Source organism: Bufo gargarizans, chromosome 11, assembly GCF_014858855.1.
Source record: "Bufo gargarizans isolate SCDJY-AF-19 chromosome 11, ASM1485885v1, whole genome shotgun sequence".
Lineage (NCBI taxonomy): Eukaryota > Metazoa > Chordata > Amphibia > Anura > Bufonidae > Bufo > Bufo gargarizans.
The window spans coordinates 53,572,771-53,599,788 of NC_058090.1; the positions used below are offsets into that span (position 1 = coordinate 53,572,771).

Here is a 27,018-nt window from a genome sequence, read left to right on the forward strand (position 1 = left end):
ACAAGCATGTTAAAGGTAAAGGCTATAAGACCATCTCCAAGCAACTAGATGTTCCTGTGAGTACAGTTGCACATATTATTCATAAGTTTAAGATCCATGGGACTGTAGCCAACCTCCCTGGACGTGGCCGCAGGAGGAAAATTGATGACAAATCTAAGAGACGGATAATCCGAATGGTAACAAAAGAGCCTAGAAAGACTTCTAAAGAGATTCAAGGTGAACTTCATGCTCAAGGAACATCAGTGTCAGATCGCACCATCCGTCGTTGTTTGAGCCAAAGTGGACTACATGGGAGACGACCAAGGAGGACACCATTGTTGAAAACGAATCATAAAAAAGCAAGACTGGAATATGCCAAACTACATGTTGACAAGCCACAAAGCTTCTGGGAGAATGTCCTGTGGACAGATGAGACAAAAATCGAAGTTTTTGCCAAGGCACATCAGCTGTATGTTCACAGACGAAAAAATGAAGCATATCAAGAAAAGAACACTGTCCCTACTGTGAAACATGGAGGAGGCTCTGTTATGTTCTGGGGCTGCTTTGCTGCGTCTGGCACAGGGTGTCTTGAATCTGTGCAGGGTACAATGAAATCTCAAGACTATCAAGGAATTCTAGAGAGAAATGTACTAGCCAGTGTCAGAAAGCTTGGTCTCAGTCGCAGGTCATGGGTCTTGCAACAGGACAATGACCCAAAACACACCGCTAAAAACACCCAAGAATGGCTAAGAGGAAAAAATTGGACTATTCTAAAGTGGCCTTCTATGAGCCCTGACCTCAATCCTATTGAGCATCTTTGGAAGGAGCTGAAACATGCAGTCTGGAAAAGGCACCCTTCAAACCGGACACAACTGGAGCAGTTTGCTCATGAGGAGTGGGCCAAAATACCTGCTGAGAGGTGCAGATGTCTCATTGACAGTTACAGGAAGCGTTTGATTGCAGTGATTGCCTCAAAAGGTTGCGCAACAAAATATTAAGTTAGGGGTACCATCATTTTTGTCCATGCCTGTTTCATGAGTTTATTTTTTTACATAATTCTGTTGAAGCATGGTTGAAAAACAATGTCTGACTTTCATTGGTTAACATTTATAGAATTTTAATTTATTATTACTTTTGTCAGATTAAAGTTATTTCTGTGACCATTGTGACTTTTTCTTTCATTGACCAAAGGGTACCAACAATTTTGTCCACGTCTGTATGTGCAAGGATTTCTGTATAACACCATTATTAGTCAGGATGCCAGCACAGCTAAAACAAAGGATCAGCAGTTTCATGAATTTCTAATTTCTGGGATAGTCTTGCAGATAATATATAACATGATAATTCCATCACCAAGGGATACATTATTCAACAGTTACTGCAGTGGGCAGCCATAGAGTGCAGGTTTGTCCTGGTTGTAATAGCTGCATAAAACCACTTGTGTAAGCTGATTTCAATATACTTTATGTGCTGTATAGAAACTGAAAATTATGTTATTAAAGATGCATCCCAAGAAAAACTAATACATTGTGTATCATGCCTGGTGCAGGGCCTGAAGGATGATGTATCTCTTGAGTGGTGCACCACCCCCCCAGGCCAGCACTAGGGATTAGTGTATCATATTTTCCTGTGGTGTTCCTTTAACTTTTAACAGTGTAAAAACATCTGCTTTATTTTCATTTACATGGAAGCAGAAGACAGACTTTGACTTCTACATCTTGAATATCTTAGGTGAGTGGAATGAAAATGGTGCAGTTTGAGGTGGAAAGTTTATTCTAGACTTATTTATTAAAAATAGTGCAAGAAAAAGTGGAGGTCCTCCCAACAAGACTTAACTGCATTTCACCTGACGTTCTACAGCAATTTAGAAAATGTAGTGTTTGTTGCTACGAGAAAAAAATGACTACTGTTCCAGTTTAAAATGCTTGAAAATTTTGAAAAAGTCAACAGCTGTGCACAAATCCCCACCTGACCTTTTTTTATTTTTTATTTTGAATATTTATTAAGCATTATGTACAATACAGAAAATAAAAACAGTTATTACAGTTTCCCTCCTCCCCACCCACCCAATCATCATTCTCCAACCAGGAGGGAAAAAAGGGAAAGAAAATAAATATAAAAGGAAAAGATGAAGACCCCTGGCTATTATTCCCAATACCTCCAAATTTCCCCCAGTATTCTACTTGATTCCTATTTAAATAATACATTTTCTCAAACATTTTAACTCTATGTACCATACTTTCCCATTTACTTATCTGGGGTTTATCTCTGGGGCACCAGATACTTGCAATTATTATGCAAGCTATAAGCAGAACTCGCGATAACAGCGTTCTCAATACCACTAATTCACGAAGCAATGCACAGTGGGTAATTACTTGGTCATCAACCACTAGGGCATTTATGATCAATAAGGCAGTCCAGACTGCCAGATCTGGACATAAACTTACAGTATTATTATTTTTTTTACAGTCACTATAACAAGTTAGGAAATGCATAGTGCTTGACCGTTTGTGTGTGTGTGTGTAAGAGAGTGAAGTGCTGTGTCTGTGAGATTGGGTGGTAGTTAGACTGTGTTTTAATTGGGGATTTATATTTTCTCAGTGCCGAGAGCTTCGAAACACAGTTTGAATGGAATCTGTGCGTTAAGTGGTTCTGACTGTATTAATCGCAGAATTCAGCCATTCATTTCTAACATCATTTTATTAAAAACAACAAATCCAATCTACTCCAAATTTGCATAGCACACTCCCACCACTGAAAGTTTTGAAAGGAAGTTAGATCACATTAAGAATAGTGTTGAACGAATCGATGAATCTGAAGTGGAATTCAATCTGAAGTTTAGGAAAAATTCGATTCGCCAGAAAGCCGAAATTCCTTGTGATTAGTGGTAACAAATTAGATTTTTTTGTATAATGGCTGCTGCACGAGTAACAATGTGAAAATAAGAAACCAAGGATCGCGATATTACCCATATGCAGTTAGCATATCAGCAGATAGCCACCCCCTGCGATGTCACAGCCCTAGGAAAAATCTCGCCCCATTTGAGCATAGGGAGAGACATGACAAGTATTTATGTGCTAGGGACAGTGTTGAAGAAAGCTTTCAATTGTAGAATATTGGATAGGGAGAATGAAGGGACAGTGTAGGGAGATCATAGGGAGAGTTTTTAGACACTGTAGGGAAAGCATAGGGAGACTGCAGAAAAAGTGCAGGTTTAATGCAATCTTTGTGTGCATCTTGTTCACCTGCTGCCACAATCACAGTTAATCTTTTAATATATACATAGAATTACTGCGTCTCAGTATTAAAGTGATGTGTAATATAAAGTAAAAGGTATGTAGCCAGCTCACCTTTCGATCCTGTGTGACGGTGCACGGGGCGGACTCAAGCCAGTCCAGGATGAAGATACAAATAGAAAAAGGCTCCAGCACCAGAAGGACGTGATGAACAAATCCCGGTCTTTGGTGATCAATAAAGACCGGGATTTTTTCATCACGTCCTTCTGGTGCTGGAGCCTTTTTCTATTTGATGTGTAATATATCATCATCTGCATCTTGTTGAACCGCTGGCACATTAGCAGTTATCTCTTATTTTATATAAAGAATTACTGTGCTGCAAGGAAATAAGGGGCGGTCTAATATATTGCCGCATGCATCTTGTTCAACTGCTGACCCAATCCCTGTTAATCTTTTAGTTGACGCATAATAGTACGGCACAGGGTAGTAACAGTACGGCGCAGTGCGACGTAACTTACCGCCAGCTCCGTACTATTACGGCGCGACAAACCCCCATCCCCCGGGCATAATGGCTCGGGAACCGGTGTGCGATGGCTGCCCTGCCCCCCTGCAGCCCGATCGCTGCTATTGGCCGTATTCCACAGACATTCGCATCGCAGCTCCGGCTGGGATACGGAGCCACAGGGAGGGGGCGGAGGGTGTCATCTGGAGGTGACCGGTGCTGACAAGTTGGCACCCGTCTCCTCCTAGGTCAGGCAGGGGACACCAGTGTTTGGCAGCGCTATAGCTGCACAGAAAGAGGCAGAACTTCCCTGCATGCAGCCATTTTAGCTGGTGACTGCATGCAGAGAGGTTCTGTGCCTTGTTGTGCTGCTTGTGACTTGCTGGGACTTGTGGTGCACCACCACAGCGTTTTAACCCCTTTCCTACTGAAAAGAAGAAGAAAAAAAGAACATCTGGAATAGCTATACAGATTTTTTTTTTCCATTTGCAGCTGTTCCAAATCCCTAAACCCACCCTCTGTCCCTGTCCATTTCCCCCCTGCCACCCAGCCCCCCCCCCTCGTCCTTTTTATTTTACGGACGCCATTTGGTCCGTGCACTTTTTTTTTTTACTATTTTCCAGCTCTGCACCACTTTTTCTGCATGCGAGAATGGGATTATTTGTGCTGATATTTTTTTTTGTGCTATATTTATATATATATATTTTATATATATATATATATATATATATATATGTAGATATAAGTAACATTTTTAGCCAGTGTTCACTGTAGTGAATTTCTATACTACAGTTTTTGCACACACGCACGATCTGTGTAACATCTGCACATTTTATTTTATTTTGGGTGTGAAAAAAGAACGGCAGTTAGTGGTAGTTAGTTAGATATATAAAAAAAATTTAGTTAGTGTCAGTTTAGGTTTTTGCACGAACGCACCATCTACGTGGGTGCATTTTACAGAGCACTGTAGTGAATTTCTATACTACAGTTTTTGCACACATGCATGATCTGTGTGCACGCATGCTGCAGAGCACCGATTAGTAGTGTGCTCAGTAGCATCTGCATATTTTTGAGGTTTTGCTTTTATTTATTTTTTACTTTTTTTTTTATGTGAAAAAAGAACTGCAGTTAGTGGTAGTTAGTTAGCTATATATATATAAATTTCTGTTAGCGTGAGTTTAGGTTTTTGCACGCACGCACCATCTGCATATGTACATTTTGCAGCCACTGAGCACCGATCAGTAGTGTCCGTTACTGATCGCCTCTGAGTTTTTTTTGTTGTTGCAGAAAATACTTTTTTTGTGCAGAAAAGACAAAAAAAAATTCTGAAGACTTTGGTGGAAAATCCTTTTTTTTTTTTACAACTTCTAAATTTAAATTCAAATTGATTACAATTACAAGCCCCTTCATGTGTGAAAACACTACATACACACCCCTCACACTAAATAAAGTTTTACACATTTCACACGTCACACCCCAATAAAATAAAAATGGCCCATCCATCCCAACAAGTATACTCAGCTGAAGGGGCATACGCCATTCTTGCCTCCAATACTGAGACTGCTAGCGAGGAAGAAGAGGATGCCACTTTCCTCTACTCCTCTACCCCCCTCATCATCCGCTGAGGAGGGACCCTCTAGAAGGCTCCCCAGGGAAGCAGCGGAGGCAGCCCCCCAGTGACCCACACAGTTTGTGAGAAACTCTGGAATCCAAATTGACTGCACAGGCTTCACAGAAATTGATTTTTTCTTAATGATTTAGTAAATTTTATCGTGGCCCAAACTAATTTATATGCCCAGGAGTTTATTACCCAGAACCCCACATCGCCATTTGCAAGGTGAAAGCAGGACTCTTCTCCATGAGAAAATGCTGGTGGTTAAGTACAAGGACAAGAGGGACGTCCTTGTACTGACCACAATTCACAGTGCCAGCTCCCCTGCCGATGTACGTGGTACCACTACCACTGTCCTCAAACCACACTGCATTCTGGACTACAATAAGCACATGAGAGGGGTTGATCTTTCAGATCAAGTTCTGAAGCCCTACAGTGCTACATGAAAAACAATGTGTGGTACAAAAAGCTGGCCGTACACATTGCACAGACGGCAATGTACAATACGTACGTACTATATAAGTCTAATGGACACATAGGAACATTTCTTCACTTTAAAGAAGTAGTGATCAAGCCCATAACAGATTAAGCCCAGACAGCAAGAAAAGGAAGGACCCAAAAAAGATGCAGAGTGTGTTCAAAAAGGTGTATTAGGAAGGACATCATTTACCACTGCGAAACCTGCCCTGAAAAACCTGGCCTGTGCATGAAGGAGTGTTTTAAAATCTACCACACATCAGTGGAGTATTAATTTGATTTCATCCTTTATGCTCCCTGTAATATTTCCACTTTATATCTCTGATTTAGTCCACCTCGCTTGCATATCCACTTTCCAACAACCACTACATATTTTTTCTGTGAGACAACCGTGCCCTTTCCACCCCTTAAAATGTTCGTACGGGTGTGCACTTTCCAAAAAGGGTCACTTCTTGGGTTTTTTTAATTTCTGGGGACCTCAGGAATTTTTTTAACCCCTTAAGGACACAGCCCTATTTCACCTTAAGGACCAGGCCATTTTTTGCAAATCTGACCAGAGTCACTTTAAGTGCTGATAACTTTAAAACGCTTTGACTTATCCAGGCCATTCTGAGATTGTTTTTTCGTCACATATTGTACTTCATGACACTGGTAAAATGAAGTCAAAAAAATTATATTTTTTGCACCAAAAAATATCAAATTTAACAAAAATTTGGAAAAATTTGCAAATTTCAAAGTTCCAGTTTCTCTACTTCTGTAATACATAGTAATACCCCCAAAAATTTGGATGACTTTACATTCCCCATATGTCTACTTCATGTTTGAATTATTTTGGGAATGATATTTTATTTTTTGGGGATGTTACAAGGCTTAGAAGTTTAGAAGCAAATCTTGAAATTTTTCAGAAATTTACAAAAACTCAATTTTTAGGGACCAGTTCAGGTCTCAAGTCACTTTGCGAGGCTTACATAATCGAAACCACCCAAAAATGACCCCATCTAAGAAACTACACCCCTCAAGGTATTCAAAACTGATTTTGAATACGTTGTTAACCCTTTAGGTGTTGCACAAGAGTTATTGGCAAATGGGGAGGAAATTTGAGAATTTTATTTTTTTGTCTAATTTTTCATTTTAACCCATTTTTTCCACTAACAAAGCAAGGGTTAACAGCCAAACAAGACGGTATCTTTATTGCCCTGACTCTGCCGTTTACAGAAACACCCAATATGTGGCCGTAAACTACTGTACGGCCACACAGCGGGGTGTAGAGTGAAAGGAGCGCCGTTTGGTTTTTGGAAGGCTGATTTTTATGGACTGGTTTATTTACACCATGTCCCATTTGAAGCCCCCTGATGCACCCCTAGAGGAGAAACTCCCTAAAAGTGACCCCATCTAAGAAACTACACCCCTCAAGGTATTCAAAACTGATTTTACATACGTCGTTAACCCTTTAGGTGTTGCACAAGAGTTATTGGCAAATGGCGATGAAATTTGAGAATTTCATTTTTTTGCCTAATTTTCCATTTTAACCCATTTTTTCCACTAACAAAGCAAGGGTTAACAGCCAAACAAGACTGTATCTTTATTGCCCTGACTCTGCTGTTTACAGAAACACCCCATATGTGGCCGTAAACTACTGTACGGCCACACAGCGGGGCGTAGAGGGAAAGGTGCGCCGTTTGGTTTTTGGAAGGCTGATTTTTATGGACCGGTTTTTTGACACCAAGTCCCATTTGAAGCCCCCTGATGCACCCCCAGATTATAAACTCCATAAAAGTGACCCCATCTAAGAAACTACACCCCTCAAGGTATTCAAAACGGATTTTACAAACTTTGTTAACCCTTTAGGTGTTGCACAAGATTTAATGGAAAATAGAGATACAATTTAAAAATTTCACTTTTTTGGCAGATTTTCCATTTTAATTTTTTTTTCCAGTTACAAAGCAAGGGTTAACAGCCAAACAAAACTCATTATTTATGGCCCTGATTCTGTAGTTTACAGAAACACCCCATATGTGGTCGTAAACCGCTGTACGGGCACACGGCAGGGCGCAGAAGGAAAGGAATGCCATACGGTTTTTGGAAGGCAGGTTTTGCTGGACTGTTTTTTTTTACACCATGTCCCATTTGAAGCCCCCCTGATGCACCCCTAGAGTAGAAACTCCAAAAAAGTGACCCCATTTTAGAAACTACGGGATAGGGTGGCAGTTTTGTTGGTACTAGTTTAGGGTACATATGATTTTTGGTTGCTCTATATTACACTTTTTGTGCGGCAAGGTAACAAGAAATAGCTTTTTTGGCAGCGTTTTTTATTTTTTTTATTTACAACATTCATCTGACAGGTTAGATCATGTGGTAATTTTATAGAGCAGGTTGTCACGGATGCGGCGATACCTAATATGTATACAATTTTTTTTATTTATGTACGTTTTACACAATGATTTCATTTTTAAAACAAAAAAAAGAGCCATTGTTTTTTCAGTTTTTGGGTGATTATCTTAAGTAGGGTCTCATTTTTTGCGGGATGAGATGACGGTTTGATTGGCACTATTTTGGGGTGCATATGACTTTTTGATCGCTTGCTATTACACTTTTTGTGACGTAAGATGACAAAAAATGGCTTTTTTTACACCGTTTTTATTTTTATTTTTTTACGGTGGTCACCTGAGGGGTTAGGTCATGTGATATTTTTATAGAGCCGGTCGATACGGACGCGGCGATACCTAATATGTATACTTTTTTTTATTTATGTAAGTTTTACACAATGATTTCATTTTTGAAACAAAAAAAATGATGTTTTAGTGTTTCCATAGTCTAAGAGCCATAGTTTTTTCAGTTTTTGGGCGATTATCTTAAGTAGGGTCTCATTTTTTTCGGGATGAGATGACGGTTTGATTGTTACAATTTTGGCGTACATGCAACTTTTTTGATCACTTTTATTACCTTTTTTTGGGAAGTAAGGTGGACAAAATTTCAATTTCATCATAGTTTTTTATTTTTTATTTTTATGGCGTTCACCGTTCGGGTAAAGTAACATGACCGTTTTATAGATCAGGTCGTTACGGACGCGGCGATACCAAACATGTGTAGGGAATTTTATTTTTTTAATTTTTAATCAGTGATAAATGTGTTTTTTGATTTTTACCTTTTTTTCACTTTTTTTTTGACCCAGACCCACTTGGTTCTTGAAGATCCCGTGGGTCTGATGTCTGTATAATACAGTACTGTACTCTATATAGGGCTCTGTACTGTATTTTACTTACACTGAACAGATCTATGCTTTCAGCACAGATCTGTTCAGCACCATGGACAGCAGGACGCCTGAGCAGGCGTCCTGTTGCCATGGGAACCTTCCCCGTCTGCTCAGTTATGGTCAGAACTGCGCAGACGGGGAAGGGTAAGGACGGGGCTCTGGGGGGCTGTCTGGGGGCTCTCTCCCTCTCCATCGGGGGGCTGCAAATGCACTGCAGCCCCCCGATCGGAGAGGGAGGGAGCTCCCTCTTACTGTTAACTTTTTCCATACAGTGGTCCGTACGGACCGCTGTATGGAAAGGGTTAAACGGCTGACATCGCATCACCGATGTCAGCCGTTTATACCAGGGTGCCAGCAATGTGCTGGCACCCTGGTATACCCACTGTACACCAACGATTACACAATAGGAGGCGGGCGGGGGATCGCGATCCCGCCTGCCGCACCGCCCGCCTCCCGCACCGCCCCCACCGCCCGCAACACCCCCCCTGCACCTCCCACCGGGCTAAAATCATTCAGAGGTGCAGGGGGGGTGATAAATATATATTTTCGCCACACTAAAGTTTCTGATCGCCGCGGTCAGGGACCGCAGCGATCAGAAACTGCAGAAAGCGCAACAAACCGCAGGTCTGAATTGACCTGCGGTTTGTTGCGATCGCGGACATGGGGGGGTCACGGGACCCCCCCGCGCATTTAGCCGAGGTGCCTGCTCAATGATTTGAGCAGGCACCTTGTTCCGATCACAGCCGGCCACACGGCAGTGATCGGAACAACACATGACGTACCGGTACGTCATGTGTCCTTAAGGACTCGGGAAACATGCCGTACCGATACGTCATGTGTCCTTAAGGGGTTAATGCGACATGGCACCTGAAATCCATGTCTGTTTATTCAGGCCTGCAAAAAACATATTTTGCACTTTGCCTCAAGAGCCCTGCTGTGCGCCCATACAGCAGGCTACAAGCACATATGGGGTGTTTGCAAAAAAGGGGAGAAAATGGGGAACATATACTGGGGTGAATTTTTTTTTTAACCCCTTGCGAAAGTTGAAAATTGGGGTCTGCTAGTAATTTTTCATTTTTCAAATGTGGGCTTTGAAATCCTTTCTCTAGTATTTCTGTCTTCTGTGAGATACCCGTTTGCTAAAAAGTACCCTTTCCACCAAGTAAAATGTTCGTACGGGGGTGCTCTTTCCGAAATGGCATCACTTTTTGGGGTTTTTAATTTCTGGGCACTTCAGGAATTTTATTTAATGTGACATGCTGGAAGATAGTAGGGAAACTGCAAGTTGAGATAAGGAGAAATTGAATAACAATATAGTGCCTTTTCAAGCACTATAAAAAAGAAAATGTGATGGCCTGGTAGGTATTCGATGAATTAAAATGATGATTAGGGAAAAAGACCAAGTGGAAATATGCCAGGACCCACTATGTTATTTTATACAGTGTGCTTATAAGCTATTATAGCATTGAACGTATTCCTCCACTGATATTAGCTTCCATCTACTCTGTCTCCCTTCCATTAGCATTTTGGCTAAGAACACTTATCAATCTTTTTGTGGCAGTTTTATGACATTTTTTGCAAACATTTAGGACTGTTTGCAATTTTCCATAATTCTCACCTGTTAAATTAACAGGATGTAGCATAAGGGGGTACGACCATTGTTGGTCCAACAGATTTTCTGGTTTGTGCACTGGCAAAGATGCACCAATTTTATAAACGGGTGTACACCTCTAAATACATTTTGGCACTTCTCACTCCAGTGCACATCAGGTCTGGACTTGCTTATGAAACAGCAGTCTAAGTAACTCTCCCCCAAGGCCTCTCTGAAGAGGACCCTAATGTAGTGTGACCAGCCCTCTTCTTTAACAAGTTCTAAGTGAAAACCTCCAGAGTAAATAGACTTGGAGCAGGGACCGTTGTGGGCATCAGGTTTTAGATTACTGACAATAGCAGAATGGAAATACTTGTTGCCCATCCACATAGTTTGAAAGAAATTATCATATATTTAACCATAGTATTGTGATGGTCTAAGACACCTTTCACAAAATCTTCAGCTGTGCTTGAAATTGTGAAAAGATTGCAATTTAATCTGCATATCCACTACCCGCTCTTACTTTCAGATATTACAGCCTTTCTGTGCCTAGATTAGATTGCTCTGGAGGTTGATGTAACTTTTTAATATGTTATATATTACTAGAAAAGATGAGTCTTTTTTTTTTTCAAAGCCTTCAGTTGGGAACATGAGCTTTAGAAGAAAATACAAAGTTATTGGTGAAGATGAAGACTATGTTGTAAGGCAGAGAAATCAATCTATGACTCAGGCAGCAGCGACACAGGTAAATTCACATTTTTTTTTATTACAATAGAGAAAGTGCTGTAACATACAAATTATATCACAAAGGAAACAAATGAATAACCTTCATTGAAATGACTTAAAAGCACGATAAATATACTGTGTATTCTGTCTATGTCAGGACATGATTTTGATGTAGCTTAACTCCCACACACACTGTAATACATAAAAATGCATTCCTTTTTCATATGACCTTAAAATGATGGCTGAATCAGGAGAACCTGGTTCATCTTATTTCACAATTTGAAGGTTTTCTTTTTACATACTAGATTGCCACATTTGTATTGATTTGGTTGAGATAGCATTGGAAAGATACACTCTTGTGCAAAGGTTTGGGTACCTTTAGTCAGATTACATGTTCTGTTTTTAAGATAAACAATATGTTACCTAGAAGGAATAGGCTAAAAGGGGTTGTGCATCCTCCGGGGGCCTTTTGGGCAGACCCCCAGTGTGGCAGGACCTGAAGAAGCAATCATACTTATCTGATCCCCATTGCTGGGTTCCAGCTTCTTTGCTACCCCACCACCACTGTAGATCTCAGATCTCAACATCTGGTTGCGGCAGTGTCTTGCCAAACTGTGTGCCCCCCCCCCCCCCCCCCACACACACACACACACTTTGCAGGCCCTTGTCACAATTATAGCTATAATAGCTGTTAACTTTTTTTTGCATGAGTCCTTTTTGCCATACATATCAGTAAGATTTTAATTCCTAACATTTTTTATTATGGGTTAAATGAAGGGGAAAAAATTTGCACCATTTTTATTTACATTGTTTACCGATCAATATAATAACGTGTTCACTATATCGTACAGATTATTATGATTACAGGAATATCAAATACTGTTTAATGACATTTTGGGTCCATTCACACGTCCGTAGTGTATTGCGGATCCGCAGCCGTCACCCCCATAGAACTGCCTATTCTTGTCCGCAATTTTTCCAGAGCCGAGGACCGGAGGATGCTGTCTGCATCCATTCCTGCCCCATAGAGAATAAATGGGTCCACACCCGTTCCACAATTTGCGTTACAGGTGCGGACCCATTCTGTGGCCGTGTGAATGGACCCTCAACAGTATGTATGTTCCAAAAACATGTTTATTTTTTTTTAAAGTAACATTAGCGTTTTAGAAAACTGAACATTTTACCATAAAAGAAAGAAGATGGAAAGTTCAGTTTTTGGCCATAACTTTTAGTATAAAAATATTTCTTAGATCTTGGGGGATTTGAACCCCAGACATTCTGTATAGTAAACAGACTTACCACTAGTCTAAAGGACTGCTCTGATTGGTAAATGGGGCAAATTTCTTTCAGTTTCTTACAGATACATACTATTTAATATAATGCCTGTATTTTCCATGGCTTTTTAAGTACAGAATTCAGCCCTTCAAACAGGCAGGTCTGTGGTGTAATGGTAAATCTTCTGACTGCCATAAAGAAGGTCTGCGTTTCAGCACATAGACCTAAAGTCTATGTGCTGGCAGAGTAAACCCATATCCAGCATAGCTTCATTAAAAATGAAGTGAATATTAATGAGGCCCCCTCAGCTGCTCCAAGCCCCTGACTGCAGTACTACCAGTACTGCCCTGATGGCGCCACTATTGCATCAGATAACCCAGGGGATCTGGTAAGTAGAATTCCCTCCAGCGACACTGGGGGGAGGGGGAGGGGGGGGGGTCCTGCTCTAAAGCCCCCAGAGTTGAACAACCTCTTTAAATATAACACATTTCAATACAGAATTATTTTATTTGTTGAATTTATCATAGAAAGGGAAATTAAACATATTTGATGACAACTTATTTCCACTTGTGGACTGAGTATATAAAAAAAAACTTTTACTATTAAATCGCTAAGGGCACTTTCACACCTGCGTTCTTTTCTTCCGGCATAGAGTTCCGTCGTCGGGGCTCTATGCCGGAAGAATCCTGATCAGTTTTATCCTAATGCATTCTGAATGGAGAGAAATCTGTTCAGGATGCATCAGGATGTCTTCAGTTCCGGACCGGAACGTTTTTTGGCCGGAGAAAATACCGCAGCATGCTGCGCTTTTTGCTCCGGCCAAAAATCCTGAAGACTTGCCGCAAGGCCGGATCCGGAATTAATGCCCATTGAAAGGCATTGATCCGGATCCGGCCTTAAGCTAAACGTCGTTTTGGCGCATTGCCGGATCCGACGTTTAGCTTTTTCTGAATGGTTACCATGGCTGCCAGGACGCTAAAGTCCTGGCAGCCATGGTAAAGTGTAGTGGGGAGCGGGGGAGCAGTATACTTACCATCCGTGCGGCGCTCCAGAGTGATGTCAGGGCACCCCACGCACATGGATGACGTGATCGCATGGCACCCCAGGAGTCGCACGGACTGTAAGTATACCGCTCCCCCGCTCCCCGCTCCTACTATGGCAACCAGGACTTTAATAGCGTACTGGCTGCCATAGTAACACTGAAAGCATTTTGAAGACGGATCCGTCTTCAAATGCTTTCAGTACACTTGCGTTTTTCCGGATACGGCGTGTAATTCCGGCAAGTGGAGTACACGCCGGATCTGGACAACGCAAGTGTGAAAGAGGCCTAAAAGCGTAGGTAAGATCTACCCATAACTATCTTACCGCGGCCCCAGATGGTGGCAATATATGTGTATATACGTATGTATGTTTTTTGTTTCATCTCACTGCAACCACCTATGCTTTTAGCGACTTAATAGTAAAAGTTTTTTTTTATAATATACTCAGTCCACAAGTGGAAATAAGTTAATTAGAGGTGTGACATATATCTCTGCATGGAGATATTTTTCTGTATGTAAATATTTGATGACAAACACAATTTGGTATTTACCAAATTCTTGGCCGCTTTTTAGTTGGTCTTATAGTGTTACCATTTTGTAAGGTATTTTAGCCTTAAAGACCCTTCACAATTAAAACCTGGATGTGTCAAACTGCACCTTTTATGTTGTAATTTATGCTGAAATCAAAGTGCACTCACATTAATAAATATGGGCCAATGAGATAAATAATCGCAAAGAAATTATCTGATTTAATTCATCCACATAAAGGTCAGTGGGACACTTACCTTAGCCATCATAGCTGCATATGCTGTATACAAGGGGTCATCCTCAAGCTTGCTGTGAAGAAAATTATGTTAATTAATAAGAATGTAAAAATATTTTACAAAATTAAATTTAGGTTAAAGTAACATTTAATTAGAAAATGCACAAAAAATATCCCGACGGACCCTTCCTTGTTCACCTTCTTTCTTTTTATCCTATTTTGATTAGCTATTCTAGGGGTTTGCCCACCGTAATAAGTAACTGCACATTGTTAGGATATGCCATCGCTTCCTAATAAATGGGAGTCCAACTGATGATACTCCATCATCTACAAAATGAAAGGATCTTAAACTCAAGTTAAGTGCTGTTGCTGCCTTACAGTCTTCCTATCACATATGTGGGCAGGAATACAGATGTCCAGGAAAAAACCTAAAGGATTACTCATTGTATGAATTCAAAAGGCTGGACCACAATATGATAGCAATGAGATGGCATATCTTGGCAATACAGCATCAAATTATAAGATTGGAACACCCTTTTTACTTATGTATCCTATACCCCACCGGCTGGAATTTTCAAGAGAATTAAAAAATTCATCTGTAAATAGAAATCATTAATCTTTAGGCCTCTTTCACACGGGCGTCATGTTTTTTGCCCGGATAAGATGCGGGTGCGTTGCGGGAAAATGCACGATTTTTTTGTGCCAGTGCAAAACATTATAATAAGTTTTGCACGCGCGAGAGAAAAATCTACATGTTTGGTACCCAAACCCAAACTTCTTCACAGCAGTTCGGGTTTGGGTTAGGTATTCTGTAGATTGTATTATTTTCCCTTATAACATGGTTATAAGGGAAAATAATAGCATTCTTAATACAGAATGCTTAGTAAAATAGGGCTGGAGGGGTTAAAAAAAAAATATTTAACTCACCTTAATCCACTTGATCGCGCAGTCAGCATCTCTTTTGTCGTCTTCTTTGCTGTGCACAGGAATAGGACCTTTGATGACGTCACTGTGCTCATCACATGGTTCATCACCATGGTGAGGGACCATGTGATTGGATGATGTGATGTGACGTCACCACAGGTCCTTAGCCGGCAGTTCAGCATTACAGAAGAAGACAGAAATCCACAACTACGCGATCAAGTGGACTCAGTGAGTTAATTTTTTGTATTTTTAACCCCTCCATCAATATTTTAATTTGCATTCTGTATTCAGAATGCTATTATTTTCCCTTATAACCATGTTATAAGGGAAAATAATAAAGATCGGGTCCCCAGCCCGATCGTCACCTAGCAACCATGCATGAAAATTACACTGCATCCGCACTTGCTTGCGGGTGGCTGCGATTTTCACGCGGACCCATTCACTTCTATGGGGGCCTGCGTTGCGTGAAAAACGCAGAATATAGAGCATGCTGCGATTTTCATGCAACGCATAAGTGATGCGTGAAAATCACCGCTCATGTGCACAGCCCCATAGAAATGAATGGGTCCGGATTCAGTGCGGGTGCAATGCATTCAACTCACACATTGCACCCGCGCGGAATACTCGCCCGTGTGAAAAGGGCCTTAGAGTATCGTTGGTCAAGCTGTTAAACATTCTATTTAGCTTTTTCATTATTACACTGCATTCCCACTTTAACGTTTCTGACTGTGTAGGTGTTGTCTTAGAAACCCATATAAACAACCAGAAGTCAGAGAATAATGTTTAAAATTGTATAGCTCTTATAGCTATATAGTATTCCATGTGTTAAGTATCACATAGTGCCAAAAACAACCTCCTCCACCCAAATAGTCTTCAATATGGTACCTCCTCTCAGTGAGGGCATTGCGACTGAAGTGTAAAATAATCTGATGAAGAGGATCAGGCTTTTTCTCAGTCTCCTCCTCTTCCTCTTCTTCATTCTTCTTAGGATTCTGAGAGACATTAGGAATATTTAATAAATTATATTACCATGGATGGACAAATCCGACAGTACCAAAATCATTATCTCTAGCCATCCCTAGACTGAAGTCAAGGTGAATTTTGGTATCTGCTTAGTACCTTCCCCTAATGTTAACATTAATAGAAGCCTCGTAGTACTTATCTATTATCTACACTTCACTACTCCAGATAAGATTTTAGACTAGTAGAATTCCCAGGACAAAAAAAAAAAAAGATATATGAACACAAATATTTACAGGAAGCGTTCAACTGCTGGTTGTTGCAACTTGTTCAGCTTAATCTGCAGCAAACTGGTAACGCATCATAAAATGATCATGCAGCTCATGAAACTAAAAAGTTGCTTGAGATAACTCATGTGGAGTCATTATGAAGCCTGGTACACAGAAACAGACAGACGGGACTCACAACAACCAGACAGTTAAGATGATTTATCAGGATTCACTACTAAAAATAGAATGTGTCTGGTTATGCTTAATGTCCCAATGCTTCCGTTCTATGAACCATTTTCCATGAATGCTCAGGCATGATTGATATCAGAATTTCTCAGTGGATGGCGACATGCTTCTACCATCTTGACAGCAGGTTCCAAGCCATCATGTACCTCTCTTTTTAACTCAACAATTATATTATAATGGATATCAGGTTGTGTATGTATAGTGTCATATACAAAAGCCAAGCTAGATACAAAAGTCTGTCTTCACTCAGCTGAAAATATTTGTGTCTTCGATAAAATAAGCTGAAAATATGGGGAGTTGTTTTTTTGGGTCTTAACAAGGAATGAAGTGTGAACACCAGCGATTTTCCTTTACAAGTCCTCATGCACATGAAATATTATAGATCTGTGATGTACAGAGTGACCATGGGCTTCTTGGCTCCTTCTCTAATTAGTACTGTCTTTGCCTGGGCTGTCCATTTAGGTGGAAGGCCATGTCTTGGTAGGTTTGCAGTTGTGCCATACTCCTTCCATTTTCCGACGATGGATTGACCAGTGCTCTACGAGATGTTCAGAGCTTGGGATATTTTTTTTATATGCTAACCCTGCTTTATACTTCTCCACAACTTTATCCTTGACCTGTCTGGTGTGTTCCTTGGTTTTTATTAAGCTGTTTGATCATTAATGTTCTCCAACAAACCTCTGAGGCCGACACAGAACAGCTGTAGTTATACTGAGAATAAATTACACATAGGTGGACTCTATTTACTAATTAGGTAACTTTTAAGGGCAATTGGTCACAATGGAATATTTTATTTATGTATCAGAGTACAGGGGCCTGAATACAAATGCATGCCACACTTTCCAGATTTTTATTTATTAAAAATGTTGAAAAACATGCATCATTTTCTTTTCATTTCACACATACTTGCTACTTTCTGTTGGTATAGCACATCAAATCCCCCAAAATACATTTAAGTTTGTGGGTGTAATGTAAAAAAATATGGAAAAGTTCAAGAATGAATGAATGCATCACTAAGTGAAAGTTATTACATTTAGTTGAGCTAGTCCTTCAAGGTATTGTGTCGGGTTTAACAGTAAATTTCCTGGTGAATTTCTTTCTGAATAACAAACCTTTCATCATTTATCTTAACAGCAGAAATAATGTGTATACAGTGATGAACACATATCATCACATATTTTTGTTGTATTCTTTTGTTGTATTCATATTGTGTTGTATTCTTTACAACACTAAAGACAGTGTTCATTTTGTATATGATAAAGCTGGATGCTGTAAAAAAAAATTGGCTAGTATTATGATTCTATAAGATAAATTCCCATATTTCTGCATTTTATACCCCTGGGAGAAATACATATTAGGGTTAACTGCAATCACAAGCAGTCATCTGAATTCGCACATTTTCAATCGAATCAAACTTTATAATTTATAGTTGATTATGATAAATCTAATTCACATTGATAATGAAAGGTTTGCAATACATTCAGAAAAGTCCGTTTTGGCAAGTAATTAATCAGATATGGAGCTAATTAATAACAATAATATATTTTTATGGTACAAATAAATAATAGGCATAGTTGAGTCAATTAGAAAGTACACCGAATAAACGTGTAATATTATGTAACTATCATTTCTGCAGTTTATATATTTGTATACTTTTCCTGGCATTAATGGGGTTTTAAGGGATTTTGATACTGATGACTTATCCTCCAGATAGGTCGTCAGTAACTGATCGGTGGGGTCCACCACCCAGGACCTCTGCCGATAAGCTGTTTGAGAAGGCACTGGCGCTCCTTTGAGCACCGCAGTCTTGTCTTAGGTCACCAAGCACAGCTCTGTACATTGTATATGGCTGTGCTTGGTATCACGCTCAGCCCTATTCAATTAAATGGGTCTGAGAGCGATACAAAGCACAGCCACTATATAATGTAAGGCACTGTGCTTGGTAAGCACAGAGAAGGCCGCGGTGCTGACAGGAGCACTGGTGCCTTCTCAAACTGTTGAACGGTGGAGATCCTGGGTGTCGGACCCCACTGATTAGACACTGGTAACCTATCCAGGGAATAGGTCACCAGAACCAAAATCCCGGGAAAACCCCATTAATGTAATATTTGTATGTGGTTCTGTCTATAAGAGGTGCATTCCACTTGCATCTTTGTTCTGTTACTTTATATTGCTATTTGTGAAGATTAACTGGCGCCCACAATTTACCAACAAATTTGGTTCAGAAAACAACTCCATTCATGGTCCATTAAAAAAAATTCCACTTTATCCTGTCATCATTAATGACATACACCCGTAAGCATAAATTGTAGGCTTTTTTATTATCGCATTATACTTATTTTGAGCTTAAATTTTTTTTTTTGGCTCTGAATAATTTAAGAGAGATGCATGATAGCATGAGAATATTTGGGAACACTGCCGGTCTGGAAGAAAGATGTCTCAGTGCCATCTCAAGTCGAACTCTCATTGTACTGATACTTGCAGTATGTGGCTGTCCTGCTGAAGACTCAACTCATTGCAAAGGTAAAACAAAACAGATTCATTTAGAGAGGAACTGAAACCAACTTACAGAATGTTTTCATTTTGTAATAACACCATTAAGGGATGGGTATGATTGTGGACATGCAGGGCATGCAAAGTGGTAAACAAGGCAGACGTATGGAGTAGATGGCACTGGGTGATGGAGGGATCACAACATATAGTTTGAAGAGGTAATGTACTAGGTATAAAAAAAATAAAATAAAAACAAAACAAAAAAAAAACAGGTTGACTCCAGGCCTGAGTGTCAATATAACCTTTTCAGGACCGAGCAAGCCAGGGGCAAAGTCAACATGTCAAGATACATACAGGGAACCAGTCATACTGGCCGAGCTGAAACAGAACACAATAGAATTGTGAAAATTAAAAGGAAAAAAAAATTACCTGTCAGAGATAGCATCAAGGGTCAAAGTAAAATAGAAAATGGCATCAGTTATATTAAGCCTGTGAGCAAGTTTAATGTAGAGATATAGTATGCATCTTACACAACTTTTAAGCCATAAATCTATGTCATACATATGTACGATAGATTGCAGGGGCAGAATGGGAACTTAAAGTGGACCTGGAAAAAGAAAAGTTGCCCTATGTTCTAGGCGGGTCCAAATTGACAGAAGGCGGGACCAACCCCAGTAAGTGGGGCCAGCAGTACCATATTGTGGCACTAAATACCACCCAATAGAACCAAATACCACAATGCATTGCACAAAATAGTTCCTAACAATCTGTCCCTATATATTGGTCAGCGCCAGCTGCCATGATCCATCCCCCCACTCCAGTTGCCTAAGGATAGTAATACGTTCAATTCAGGAATCAGGAGGGGACCTGCATCCACCGACCAAGTACATAAGTGATTGATTCCCCCAGCAGTAATTTATTGTGAGAGTTTTAGACCATTACTTATGTGGCATTTTATACTGGCACACATTATGGGGGGCACTATGGAGAAATGGAGGAGAGGAGCATTGTGGGAGATCTACTGGGGGGGCATTATACATTGGCATTATATAATGGCATACATTATGTGGAGAGGAGCACTATGGGGGCATCTATAGAGGCAATTTATACTGGCACATTATGGGGGGCACTATATAGAAGTATTTTAGTCACAATATAAAGAGGCACTATGGGGACCCTAACTCAACTTGGGGCACTAAGAAAGAGTTTTTTTGTACTGGCACACAGAAGGGGGCATTGACACACATTATGAGGGCACTATGGGGACATTGGCTCTACTGGGGGCACAAAATGCTGACAATCGGTGGGACACAAAATGCTGTATGCTGCGGTTTGTGTCTGGTCGATTCCTTGCATTCTCTGCCGGATCAGGTGACCTGGTCGTAGTGCCCCAGGTGTGAAAGTAGCCTTAGGTTAGGGTGAGAATTTGACATGGGGATGGGGGTGGGGGGGAGCCCAGGCACATTCTTTGCACAGGGGCCCTCTGCTGTCTGTGTCCGTCCCTAGTTTAAATAATAGGTCATGTTCCAATGACACATTCCCTTTTGGCTGTATAAACTATGCCATCATTTGTGCACGGTGTTTTAAATGTACGTACTGTGAATAACACCCATAATTCCCATGTGGCAGGTGTATATACTCTACCTACATGAAAAGCAATGTATTCTTTTTGCACTATTTGTAATTTTTGAAATGAATATATTGCTGCACAATGTTATTATGATAAATTACATTATTTGTAATATAGTTTTGTAAATAATGCCCGTAATTACCACGTGGCAGGTGTATATACTCTGTCTTCATGAAACTCAATGCATTCTTTTTTGCAAAATGTGTAATTTTTTTAATGAATATATTGCAGCACAATTTTATTATGATAAATTACATTATTTGTATTATAGTTAATAATAAGGTACATATATCGTACTGCAGCAGTAATTTGATTTCTTGTATACAAAAGCACAATAAGATTCCACCATATAAATAATCTTAAATGATTAATTTATAGAAAAGAAGCACTCCAGCAGATGTTTTTGGATATATAACATTAACTAAAAAGCGATATTCTAGCAGTTTAAGTTGTTACTTCCCAGCTCAGTTGCATCCATACATTTGGTACTGTTTATTAGGGGCAGCTGTGTCATCTCCAGTCCAGAGCATGCTCTCCTGTGTAGACAGGTTATTCTTGTGAGCTACAGGATCATATCGCCACCTATCAAATCCTTCTTGGCAACTCTTTCTCCAAACTGTACCCCTTCATGTTCCTCTATATTTTTCCCTATGAATAAAATGCTGCTGAGTATTTCATTTCTGACCTATGTAATGGACCAGGAGTGCGTGATATAGTAGTTGAGTCCATAAAATGAAACTACACAGACTCACACTGCCTGTGTGTGCTGTGTACATAATCAGTGTATCCTATGATATGCAGCTTTACACTGCTCCTCCCTGCCTTCTGTATGAAAGAGGGAGAGACCCATCACAAGCAGGAGGCAAGAAAGACCGGCTAAAGCTGCATCACATAGGATACACAGACTCTGCAGTGAGTAGAGGACAGAAATTCTGTTACTGATCTATCACTTGCTGCTGTACAGCACATGTAGTATGATGAGACTCTGCCTCTTTAGTCTCTGCAAAATCATAGGCATCATGGGAAATGTAGACTGTATTAAGGAACCATATTAGAGGGAAAGAATCAACCCATAAATGGCTCATCAACTAAAACAGGAATACACAAGGCATACACAAGAAACTCCAGATTATACTTTAATAATAGCCTATTCTGCACTATATAGGCAAAAGAAAAATTTTGCTGGAGTGCTTATTAATTGAACTTCTAATTCAAAAAATACTTCTTCGACAGGCATCATTAAAAAAAAAATGGTTATGTGTCTAGATACTGCAGGTACATACTTCTTATGATGCTGCCTGTTGTCCTTTTGATTCTCTCTCAGAACATCCACCTAATGTTTACAGTTGTTGGTGGTCACACATGCCCAAAGACTGCCTTGATCCACTTATAAACAGGAGCTGAAGTGGTTTCTGTTATTATTCTTATTATTTTGGGAGAAAGATATGCCCCAATCTTGTCTGATGTAGGATTCTAGATGCTCAACGGTGCTGGATTTTTTATTTCATGATGCGCCAAATGTTTTCTATTGGTGAAAGGTCTGGACTGCAGGCTGGTCAGTTGAGCAGCTGGAATCATCTTCTGTGAAGACATGCTGTTGTGATAGATGACAGATGCTGTCTGGGTGGGAGCATATGTTGTTCTAAAACCTCTATATACTGTTCAGCATTGATAATGGCTCTCCAGATCTGTAAGCTGCCAATGCCATAATGCAACGCCATTCCCCTAGAGATGCTGGTTTTTGAACTGTGCGCTAATAACAAGCTGGATAGTCCCTCTCCTCTTGAATCCACAGAACATGGTGTTTTCGAAAAATGTCAAGTTTTGATTCATCTGACCAGAGAAGATGACAGTGTTTCTGGCTAGTGTTGACATGTGGGTATTTCTCTGCATGATACAGCTTTAAAATGCATTTGTGGATTGCACTGCTAACTGTGTTCACAAAAAATGATTTCTGAAAGTATTCCTGTGCCCACGCAGTGGTTTCCAGCACAGAATCATCACTCTTTTTAATGCAGTGCCACTTGAGAACCTGTAGATCCCAAGCAACCAGTACTGACTATTGGCCTGGCCTCTTCCACACATGGATTTCTCCAGATTCTCTGGATCTTTTGATAATATAATGTGCTGTAGATGGGGAGATATCCAAAGCCTTTGCAATTTTACTTTGACAAACGGTTTCACAATTTTTAGATGCAGTTTTTTCCAGATTGGTGAACCTCTTCCCATCTTTGCTTCTGAAAGATTCTGCCTTTTTAATCACCATTTTATATTTTTATATAACTTTTCATTCCAAACGACAATATATTTTACAATAATATGTCATGTATGGCCTATAAACCGGTGTTACAATTGTAGAGACAACACTAAGGCTACCTACACATGGGGGGATTTTTCTGTTGCAAATACGTCCTTACTACATACAAGGGGCTGAAATTTACTGTGAAAAAACACAAATAATTACAATGCAGCAGACTTTAAAAAATCCACAATACAGGTCAATGTTCTTACTGGCAAACGCTTTAGTCTGTAGATGAGATTTGTGAATCTCTCATTTGCTTTGTGAAAAATACAGAACTATTGTGCTACATGTTCACAAGACCCAAGGATATGTTCATATGGTGCATTCTACCACTGGAGAAATCTGCTGCTGCAACTATGGTAGAAATCCAAGGTTGATCGAGGTTTCTGCAGATGTTTTGCACTTTGAATGTAGTGGATCCACCCGCACCCTTAATCCCATTCAATGGGATCAATCTGCCTGCAGTTTCTGGTGCCAAGAAAGGACTTGTGCTTTCTTGGCATGCTCTACAAAAGCACATGGAAGAAGTCTATGGCTGCATGAATGGCAGCGCAAACCCCAACTGAAAACAATGGGTTGGGTTTGACTCCACAGTCAAAAATACATAGTGTGAATGAAACCTAAAGCTAGGTTAGGTTAGGTAATCTAGATAAAAAGGACTATCACTTTATTCCACAATAAATGGGGATGCTGTCCTCAACACAAAAGTGAATAATGAAGTTCAATGTTCCTAAACGTTCTAGTAGTGTTTCACAATGATCTTAAATTAAATCAGAAGTATAACTCATCACATGATATAGAAAGCTTCATTCCATTAAAGTTACAATGGTAATTGTGGTCGACAGGATGAACGTATGGTTAAGGATAGGCTCTGTTTAAAAGCTGTGTAAGATGCACCCTTAATTTAGAGATTTTTTTTACTGCAATCAGTAAGCTGTAGTAGTTATTTAAGCCAAACTCTGTCTAATCTCGTACTTACAGCCAAATCTTGAATTAGTTTCTCCTCAAAGGAATTTTCCTCTGTTTCTATCCATAATTTCTGATAACCATGGAGGAAGAGGTTAATAGAACGGTGCCTGGCAGGGGGTGAAAGTGGGATCAAGAGGGGTACAAAAGAACATAAAATATAAATGTTCAGGTGACTCATGATTAGTAGGGTTTGGATTCTTGTACAGTTTTGGATCTCCTGATTGGTTAGAACTACTTCACGCTGAAAAAAGTTGAAGTCTATCCTATTCAATTCATAGTATCGGTTTTTAAATGTATTTTAAGTGCAAATTTTTTTAATTTTAAAACCCCTCCCCCATTTTTAGTAGATCTAAAGCGCTAGAAATCTGACCAATCAGAATCTCTTGGCAAAATTGCACAAGCCAATGAAAACATCACATCATGGCTGGGGTGGAGTACTTGTGTGCACAAAGACAGGTGTAGCCACAAGTTACATTACCGTTAACACGAGTATTAGACTGTCATAGTCTGAGTTCTCATGTACTTTTTCCAGCCAAATACGTTGGTAGGAGCTCAGGAAGAAATTGTTAATTTTGTGTCTGAAGAAAAGCATACAGGTTTTTTATTTAAGCGGCAGCAACACAAGGACAAATTGACAAATATTAAATGACATTCTAAAGCAGAAAGAAAAAAAGAACATAACAAGGAACCTATTGATATTGGACATGACTGAACCTGCATTCTTATCCTACAAATATAAAGGATAAGAATTGGCCAATGTAAAGAAAACAAACAGAGGACAAAAAGTTTAGGTGCATTTTATGCGTAAAAGGTATTGCACATGCATATTATTAAGCACTGGCAGCCAGACTGAAGTATAACCCTCTAATATCTAAACTGGTTTAACCCTTTGTTATTCTCAAAATTAATGTGGGTTAAACCTATCTTTCTGCAGAACTATGTAAATGGAGTTTGTCATCTACACCTCATTTGTGCCGTCACTTTATAACATATTGGCACAAACAAAAAGTTATTTGTTTTACAATTAAGAAAACCATAATGGTTTAAAGGGTACCTCCAATAAAATAAAAAAACTTAACCATTTGTGCTTTAGACAGCAGTCCTCTCCTTTTTACTAAATCACAAACAGAGGGTTGTTATCATTGTCTGCCAAGTTATAGATCACTGGTATGGTCCCAGTTTCTATAGGCCTCCAAACTTACATTACACCTGCAACTTCCTCCCCTCTCTAACTGCAAAGACTGCTTGGATCAGTGCAGATGCTGCTATGATCACAGGGCTTTATTTAAGGGGTTGTCTCAAGATTTAAACATCCCCTACACAGAATAGGGGATAAATGTCTGTGTCCTCTGCGTATAAATGGAGCACCAGTCACGCATGTGCGCTACCACTCCGTTCTTCTCTTTGGGACTGCTGGAGACAGCTGAGCACTGTACTAGACTATTTCTGGCACTTCCATACACAATGAATGGAGCAGAAGCAGCAGCCTGATGCCCATTCATATAGCGGAACACAAGGCCCCTATTCTTATAATTGGTGAGGGTCTGACTGCTGGAATTACAAACTTATCGTCTATCCTGTGGATAGGGAATAACTATAAAGCCTATGTCAGCATGATCAACCCTATTAAACCACAAATATTGCCTGGTAGGGTTGATCATGTTGATTAAAATCATACTTACGTTATCTTTGTACGGCGCAGAGTTCCCGAGATATAAACATTTGTATTATTATGCTAATTAGCTCCGCTCTCATTAAAGCTGCCTGCGCCTTCACTTCTAGATGGACTGACTTTATTGGCTTTGCTGAGAGCAGAGGAGCGCAGCTGCTGAAAGGATTGTGAAGGGAGTATTCTCTCCTGCCTCTCCCTTGTCTTGCCGTCACAAGTGAGTGCCGGGGCCGACAGCACTAACAAACACCAATTAATTAGTTGGAATTATTAGTGGTCCCACACTGCTGGACCACAAATGAGTATTTGTTACATAAAGACCACTCGGTCACCAACCTTTCTTTTTTTTTTTTTAGGAGCTCAAAAAGTTTTTACATAAGGATGATATTGGGTGTGTCTGAATACAGGGCTGGACAACATTTCTAGACCTGTCAATCAAAGGGGAACGAGGCATGCAACGAGTTAGAATAGCGGTGCTCCAAGACTTCTGCCGGCCCCTTGGTTCTCAAATGAGCTAATTAGCATAATAATAAAAATGCTGATATCTCGGGAATGTTGCTACATTGTACAAAGATAAATAAGATATCATTTTAATCAGCATAATCAACCCAACCCGCAATATGCCTGGTTTAATAGGGGTGATCATGCCGACAGAGGCTCTTTAAATCTTGGGACAAAGGATTTAAAGGAAACCTGTCATCAACTTTATGCTGTCCTCATTGAGGGGAACATAGCATGAGACACTATCTATAGGGGCGCTACTAATGAGAGTACTGTGTGTGGCACTATTTTCAGGAGGTATAGTATGTTATATTCAGGACACAGCATGTGGTAGTTAGAGGTGTAAGTATGCAGGGTGCCAATGTGTTGGTAAAGCGAGAAGTTTAAGACATATGGCCAGCAAACTCAGCAGGGACAAATCATGGCCTGGATAAGTCACTATGGTGGAAAGAAAAGGAAACAGATGGAACTGTTTATTCTGCCACTGACTGTGTCTGATCAGTGCTGCAGCCTCTCATATGGTCTACAGAGCAATGATGGGTGGTAGCATTCTCTTTTGCGTAACAACAACTCAAGCCATACTGGGAGTTGTAGTTTTACA

The 27,018-nt window shown here is 40.0% G+C and overlaps 1 protein-coding gene across 5 annotated transcripts in view; it reads right to left on the minus strand.

Annotated features, from left to right (window-relative positions):
• RYR3 (ryanodine receptor 3) overlaps window positions 1-27,018 on the minus strand; it is a 684,284-nt gene that overhangs the window by 168,287 nt on the left and 488,979 nt on the right. For all 5 annotated transcript variants that reach the window (XM_044272379.1, XM_044272378.1, XM_044272377.1 and 2 more), the window contains 3 exons: window positions 24,258-24,354; window positions 16,264-16,370; window positions 14,477-14,528 (listed from right to left, as the gene is read on the minus strand). In XM_044272379.1, the coding sequence (XP_044128314.1) occupies window positions 14,477-14,528; window positions 16,264-16,370; window positions 24,258-24,354 (256 nt within the window). The remainder of the gene's footprint in view (window positions 1-14,476; window positions 14,529-16,263; window positions 16,371-24,257; window positions 24,355-27,018) is intronic.